General features: G+C 36.5%; 1 protein-coding gene across 1 annotated transcript; it reads right to left on the bottom strand.

The window, feature by feature from the left end:
* Positions 1–682: 682 nt before the first annotated feature.
* Positions 683–1,039, bottom strand: LOC141391856 (uncharacterized). The gene has a single exon (XM_073964548.1). It carries the CDS (start codon positions 1,037–1,039, stop codon positions 683–685), a length of 357 nt encoding a protein of 118 aa, XP_073820649.1.
* Between the last annotated feature and the right edge of the window lie 7,328 nt (positions 1,040–8,367).

Below are 8,367 nucleotides of genomic sequence, written 5' to 3' on the forward strand. Positions count from 1 at the left end.
AAAATCCCAAATTGCTCACTTCCTTCGCCTAAAAATCTTGTGTTTTTTCTTTCTTGTCTTTTTCATACCATCCCGCGTGGAAACTCTTTCTAATCCGAAGAAAGTTTTTCCATTTCATCGCAACAATTCACCATCCCAGCTTTTCTAGGAAAATCCAGAGGTTGGCATCTTCAGTGGGTGATTATTTCTCTTGCACTGTTCCGCAAGTGCCGTTGTTTGTGTAATATTTTGGTTTCTTATTTTAATGTTCGATTTGTGAGCTGACATTCTCGTCTTAAGTTTATTTTTTGTTGTGCCTACGTACAATTGTCCACATTGCTCGTTGCTATTACCCTCGCATTCTATTTGGTATATGACGTTGTGTTTGTCATCGTTTTGTATATTGTTCTTGGTGTTACCAAAGAGTTGTTTTAGAGTGTTGTTTGTTTTTTGGGCTATTGCAATTTTGTTTTTGTCATATAAATTTGATCTCTGGAAACTTTCGGATATGTGTGCTATGTAAATCATTGATTTGTATGTTTTTTTCTACTTTATCTTCTGTCCGTCGTGTTTTTCTTTGCTCAATAAGGTTGTTGGTGATTCTTATTGGAAAGCCGTTCATTCTAAGTGTTTCTCTAATTTTGTTTTTGTTTTGGTTGTGGAATCTTTCGTCGCTTATGCTCCATACTCGATGTATAAAATTTTAAGCAGTGTTTATTATCATTTGCTTGGGGTGTTTGGAGAAGAAATGTATGATTCTACCCGAAGCTGTTGGCTTTTGATAACAATCCACTTCCAATCTATCGTTGTTTCTGTAAATTATTGTATTCAGATATGGTATGCGTCCATTGGATTCTTCTTCCATTGTAAATTTGATGTTGTCACTGAAGCTGTTAAACATTGTCAAAGTATCATGTATTGCACTTGTTTCGAGAATCACAAAAAGATCGTCAACATATTTCGTCACTATCGTCGGTTTCGTCTTAAGCTTTTCCAAACAGGTGTCAAGTAGTTTCTCCATTACCAAATGGGCTACAATCGGAGAAGCCGGTGAACCCATGGGTAGTCCTTTCTTTTGTTTATACACTTTGTCGTCATATTTAAAATAGCGGTTGTCGTTGATACAGAAAGTAAGAATACTAAAAAATAAGCCCTTTGTCATCATCGTCCCATCTTTCATCTATGATTCGTAATCCTAGATCTACGGGAACGCTTGGAAATAGGGATACAACATCAAAAAAAAAAAACCATTCTCTCCGTCTTTTTGATGCTAATATTTTGTATACTGTTCTTAAAAGCAATAGAATTTTTGACATTGTACTTCGAGTGGTTGGTTAGATTTTTAAGAATATCTACAATATATTTGCAGAGTTATATCGATGGGGAATTTACTGAGGAACAAATTGGTCTCAATGGGTAATCCTCCTATTGTAAATTGGACGCTTTTTTGTTAATAGTATGTACAAAACAATGTGATATAAAAATGTTTTTAATGGACATATTATAGAAACATATTTTTATTCCGTAAGAAGTAAATAGAATTTATAAGACACTTATTAAATATAATATTTACAAGACACACTTTTGCGTGTTGTTCATTCCAACATACATAATGTATCTATGTGTATTATGGTGCTTTTAAACAAAATCGATGTCGGATATTTTTATACGGCATACTCCTAAAATGTTTTGTTTTGTTAAAAAGTAGGATTGCCAAAGTTTATTGTCCAATCGATGATAACAGTTTACCAGTTCTTTTTAGTGGCTAAACAAGTAATCCTACAAAAGAAATTGAAAATCGGGTCAGATTTTGATATTAGCTATATAAAGGGCCCATGGAAAATTTGAGGCCCCAGCGGCACGTGTTACTTATTCCTATTCACAGCCATCACCAATTATGCAAACTAGGTTTGCGGATGTTTGTTAGAGATGATGGGTGTAAAAAGATGCTAGGATGATTGATATGAATATAGTGTAGAATGTGTCTTGTGTTTTATAAAATGCGATATGAGGATGTTGAGGGTATGATTTGGTGTAAGTATGATGAGTGATGTATGCATCCAAAATGATTATGGGAGAGATGAATCGTGTGACTGCTCGATGATTGATAGACGGATGTATTCCAGACTTCGGGGAACCAAATATGACCGAGTGAAAGCATGTTTGAAGCAATGACATCGTATCCCTTTTACAAAAGTCTGCCAGTTCATTTAGACCGTCGAAGCCCTTGAACTTTATAAAACCTTCAACTGTTGAATAGTTGTAAAGCCTCTGGAAGCATCTTCTATCGTTATTGTGTTTACTGCAACTGAATATTACGTGCGCAGCTGAGTCTTCCACGTTGCACATGTCGCAAAGTTGTGAGGGTGATACATTCATCCTTGCCAAAGTGGTGTTAAAAAAACATTGGTCAATCAAAATTCTGTTCAACATATTTTGGGAAAGAGGATTCAAAGTTGAATCTTTGAACCAGGGCGTTATCGAAGTACTTGGAAAAATTAAAAAAAAAAAATTAGAGTTACCATGAATTGCTAATTCCTTGTATTCGTCTGACCAGTCCTTCCACAAGGATTTGGCCATGGCGTTAATAGTGTCATTAAGCGACCAGGGCAAGTCTAACAATGTGCCCTCTCTATGTGCGTTCATCGCTGCACAATCCGCAAAATCATTATAGCTAATATTAGAGTGACCTGGAATATAATGAAGTTCAACAGTAAAAGAAAGAATATTCACCTTGCTAATTAACTCGTCAATAATGTAATTTTTGTGATTGTTGCTAGCCACCGTCTGGATACCACTAAGACTGTCTGTGAGAATTGCAATGCGTTTTAATTGATTCAAGCACCTCCGCAGTCATTGATGAAAATTGTTTGTTAACATAGAAGGGCTCTCTGGTGTTAGAATTGAGATGAAAAAATGCCGCACCTGTCAAGCTATCTGATATGGAACCATGCGTATAAAAAATTGGAAAATCATTATTTTGAAGAAGGTTGAGTTTTTCTGAGGACAACTGCAGAACCATTTCCTTACTTGTGTCTGCTTTTTTCGACACTTATTTCATAAAAAAATCATCGAATATGAGAATGTTGTTAGGAACAGGGCCAAAAAGCTTGGTTGAGGCTATATTGTTCAGGATCCTGAAAAATTTCCTCCAAATCACAGAATAACTGGTGTTAAGTGAGGGATTTGGAGACATAAACTCTGCACCTGGCAATGCAAAGGCAACGCATTTGCAAGTTCTTTAGCTGTGGCAAGTTGAAACCTCTGACGTGGTGGAAGTTCAGCGGCAAGGTTGTATATAATTAGCACTGGAGTTGATTTGATCTACCCGATTAATTTTCTTAGACTGTTTTGAATACAGACTATCAGTTTTTGCTCCGAACCTTTAGTTAAGTTGGAAATTGAGGCCGACCCATATTAAAATTTTGCCCTCGCAAAAGCTTTATAAAAGTGGAGAGCCCTCGAAGGTTTGACTCCGAACCTGCATCCGATTAGGATTCTTAGAAATTAAAAATTTTTATCAACCGCAGTTTGACTCCATCTATGTGACCCTTCGCCGAGCTACTGGCTGTGATCTTGACACCAAGATATTTGACAGTGCTTGCTTGAACTAGTTCCTTGCCGCCCAATGAAATATTGAAATCTTTGTGGCGTTTGCTAAAGTACATGACGGTTATTTTTCTAAGTTGAAGCTGAGCTTGATCTGATTGCATTTGTCTCTGAATTCCAAGATTTATGTCGCAACCCACTCCTTGCTGCCTCGAAATCTCTGTCATAGTAAAGGATGAAAAATCATCAGCGAATTGAAACAATGTGCATTTATCTGATGAAATTGAATGTAAGCTGTTGGTGTATATATTAAATAGTAAGGGGCTCAGCCCGCTACCCTGGGGTAGACCATTTTTGATTTGAGTACTTTTGCTTCCCAAGAAAAGGGTCCTGTTGCTATGCCTTCATATATCCATTTTATAATGTGGGCGTTAATGCCATTTTCGAAGAGAGTTAGCGCCAGCAGCCCGATGTCGGATTTATCGAAGGCTTTCTCTCTACTGAATTAGTCACATCGGTAATGCATATAGTTGTGGATTTCCCCTTAAAGAAAGCATAAGATCTTCTGGGAATAGTTTTGTTTTCCATAATTGCATCACAAATCAACTTCTTTAGAGCACCTTCTACAATTTGTTGGGATGTGTTGAGTAAAGCAATTGGCCATGGAAACTTTGAGGCCCCAGCGGCACGTGTTAACATATTCCGATTGAGCTCAAACTTTGTCAATCTTAAGTTTTAACATTGTAGGAGGGTGCCGCATAAAAACATCCGACATCGATTTTTCCCTTTGAGTTAAAACCAGTCTAATTTGTATATACAAAACCATGTCCATAATAATTCTGAAACAATGAAATCTTTTGAACTGTTTTTATGTTAAAGCAATATTATTTCACGTAATTTTTTTAAGAGCGAATCCTCCTTGGCCAAACTGCCTAGCTATTGGGGGGTGTTAACACCCATCACCAATTATGCAAACTAGGTTTGCGGATGTATGTTATGCCTTGTTCATACTAAGGCTAATTCGCTCTCCATTCGTTATTCGAACCCAAATTACGATATAATTACTTGATTTCCCATACAAAATTTTGAGAACGAACAACGATTTTTGTACATTGTTCAATCTTAATTACTCTCCGAAAGACGATAAAATATGTCCCATCTCTAGCAAATGAGAGAATTTATCGAAATAAATTAATTATGACAGGAAAAAAATAAAAAATTATTAAAAACCCAAACATTTTTAGAAAAACTGCAAAACTATGCACAATTGAAACAATGTGCATTTATCTGATGAAATTGAATGTAAGCTGTTGGTGTATATATTAAATAGTAAGGGGCTCAGCCCGCTATCCTGGGGTAGACCATTTTTGATTTGAGTACTTTTGCTTCCCAAGAAAAGGGTCCTGTTGCTATGCCTTCATATATCCATTTTATAATGTGGACGTTAATGCCATTTTCGAAGAGAGTTAGCGCCAGCAGCCCGATGTCGGATTTATCGAAGGCTTTCTCTCTACTGAATTAGTCACATCGGTAATGCATATAGTTGTGGATTTCCCCTTAAAGAAAGCATAAGATCTTCTGGGAATAGTTTTGTTTTCCATAATTGCATCACAAATCAACTTCTTTAGAGCACCTTCTACAATTTGTTGGGATGTGTTGAGTAAAGCAATTGGCCATGGAAACTTTGAGGCCCCAGCGGCACGTGTTAACATATTCCGATTGAGCTCAAACTTTGTCAATCTTAAGTTTTAACAAAACTAAACATTGTAGGAGGGTGCCGCATAAAAACATCCGACATCGATTTTTCCCTTTGAGTTAAAACCAGTCTAATTTGTATATACAAAACCATGTCCATAATAATTCTGAAACAATGAAATCTTTTGAACTGTTTTTATGTTAAAGCAATATTATTTCACGTAATTTTTTTAAGAGCGAATCCTCCTTGGCCAAACTGCCTAGCTATTGGGGGGTGTTAACACCCATCACCAATTATGCAAACTAGGTTTGCGGATGTATGTTATGCCTTGTTCATACTAAGGCTAATTCGCTCTCCATTCGTTATTCGAACCCAAATTACGATATAATTACTTGATTTCCCATACAAAATTTTGAGAACGAACAACGATTTTTGTACATTGTTCAATCTTAATTACTCTCCGAAAGACGATAAAATATGTCCCATCTCTAGCAAATGAGAGAATTTATCGAAATAAATTAATTATGACAGGAAAAAAATAAAAAATTATTAAAAACCCAAACATTTTTAGAAAAACTGCAAAACTATGCACAATTGAAACAATGTGCATTTATCTGATGAAATTGAATGTAAGCTGTTGGTGTTATATTAAATAGTAAGGGGCTCAGCCCGCTATCCTGGGGTAGACCATTTTTGATTTGAGTACTTTTGCTTCCCAAGAAAAGGGTCCTGTTGCTATGCCTTCATATATCCATTTTATAATGTGGACGTTAATGCCATTTTCGAAGAGAGTTAGCGCCAGCAGCCCGATGTCGGATTTATCGAAGGCTTTCTCTCTACTGAATTAGTCACATCGGTAATGCATATAGTTGTGGATTTCCCCTTAAAGAAAGCATAAGATCTTCTGGGAATAGTTTTGTTTTCCATAATTGCATCACAAATCAACTTCTTTAGAGCACCTTCTACAATTTGTTGGGATGTGTTGAGTAAAGCAATTGGCCATGGAAACTTTGAGGCCCCAGCGGCACGTGTTAACATATTCCGATTGAGCTCAAACTTTGTCAATCTTAAGTTTTAACAAAACTAAACATTGTAGGAGGGTGCCGCATAAAAACATCCGACATCGATTTTTCCCTTTGAGTTAAAACCAGTCTAATTTGTATATACAAAACCATGTCCATAATAATTCTGAAACAATGAAATCTTTTGAACTGTTTTTATGTTAAAGCAATATTATTTCACGTAATTTTTTTAAGAGCGAATCCTCCTTGGCCAAACTGCCTAGCTATTGGGGGGTGTTAACACCCATCACCAATTATGCAAACTAGGTTTGCGGATGTATGTTATGCCTTGTTCATACTAAGGCTAATTCGCTCTCCATTCGTTATTCGAACCCAAATTACGATATAATTACTTGATTTCCCATACAAAATTTTGAGAACGAACAACGATTTTTGTACATTGTTCAATCTTAATTACTCTCCGAAAGACGATTAAATATGTCCCATCTCTAGCAAATGAGAGAATTTATCGAAATAAATTAATTATGACAGGAAAAAAATAAAAAATTATTAAAAACCCAAACATTTTTAGAAAAACTGCAAAACATGAATGAAAAGTTAACGGTTTAACGACTAGTATACATTCAAGCCATAGCAAATGTTGTCCTCTCTTTCATTTCAGTTGCATTTCTTGTCCATCGTTTCAAATTTGCTTACAAATCTAGAAACAAAAGTCAAATTCCTGCCAGAAAGTCTGTATACCAGAAAAACGCAAAGCACCTCCGCAATCATTGATGAAAATTCTTTGTTAACATAGAAGGACTCTGTGGTGTTAGAATTGAGATGATATGGAGTCAGACAAGACAATTTGAAAATCATTATTTTGAAAATCATTATTCTGAGGCCAACTGCAGAACCATTTCATTACTTGTGTCTGCTTTTTTCGACACAAATTTCTTAAAAAAATCATCGAATATAAGAATGTTGTTAGGAACAGGGCCAAAAAGCATGGTTGAGAGTATATTGTTCAGGATCCTGAAAAATTTCCTCCAAATCACAGAATAACTGGTGTTAAGTGATGGATTTTGAGACATAAACTCTGCACCTGGAAATGCAAAGGCAACACATTTTGCAAGTTCTTTAGCTGTGGCAAGTTCAAAACTCTGACGTGGTGGAAGTTCAGCGGCAACGTTGTATATAATTAGCACTGGAGTTGATTTGATCAACCCGAGGGACTTTCTTAGACTGTTTGGAATACAGACTTTCAGTTTTTGTTCCGAACCTACAGTTAAGTTGGATATGGAGGCCGCCCCATATTCAATTGTTGCCCTCGCAAAAGCTTTATAAAAGTGGAGAGACTTCGAAGGTTTGACTCCGAAATGCATCCGATCAGGATTCTTAGATATGTACAATTTTTATCAACCGCAGTTTGGCTCCATCTATGTGAACCTTCGCCGAGCTACTGGCTGTGACCTTAACACCAAGATATTTGACAGTGTTTGCTTGAACTAGTTCCTTGCCGTCCAATGTAATATTTAAATCTTTGTGGCGTTTGCATGACGTTCACTTTATCTACGTTGAAGCTGAGCTTGATCTGATTGCATTTGTCTCTGTATTCCAAGATTTTATGTCGCAGCCCACTCCTTGCTGCCTCGAAATCTCTGTCATAGTAAAGGATGAAAAAATCATCAGCGAATTGAAACAATTCATATTATTCATATACCCATTTTATAATGTGGGCGTTAATGCCATTTTCGAAGAGAGTTAGAGCCAGCAGCCCGATGTCGGTTTTATCGAAGGCTTTCTCGATATCGATTACCACACCGACTATCTGGCAACCTTTTTTCTTTTGCACCTCTACTGAATTAATCACATCGTTAATGCACATAGTTGTGGATTTCCCCTTACAGAAAGCATAAGATCTTCTGGGAATAGTTTTGTTTTCCATAATTGCTTCACAAATCAACTTCTTTAGAGCACCTTCTACAATTTGTTGGGATGTGTTGATTAAAGCAATAGGCCTAAAGCTTTTGATATCTGAGGGATCTTTTCCTTTTTTGGGAACAAGAAAAATTCTAACGTGTGCCCACTGTTCAAGGAATGTGCCTTGCATCCTGGTTGTGTTGAGAATGTACGTGTGTT

Source organism: Musca autumnalis, unplaced genomic scaffold (assembly GCF_047663935.1).
Source record: "Musca autumnalis isolate F117 unplaced genomic scaffold, ASM4766393v1 scaffold_166, whole genome shotgun sequence".
Lineage (NCBI taxonomy): Eukaryota > Metazoa > Arthropoda > Insecta > Diptera > Muscidae > Musca > Musca autumnalis.

What these genes read in the sequence shown, in the direction of transcription:
- LOC141391856 (XM_073964548.1), bottom strand. Translation starts at nt 1,039, where the DNA reads ATGGGTTCACCGGCTTCTCCGATTGTAGCCCATTTGGTAATGGAGAAA.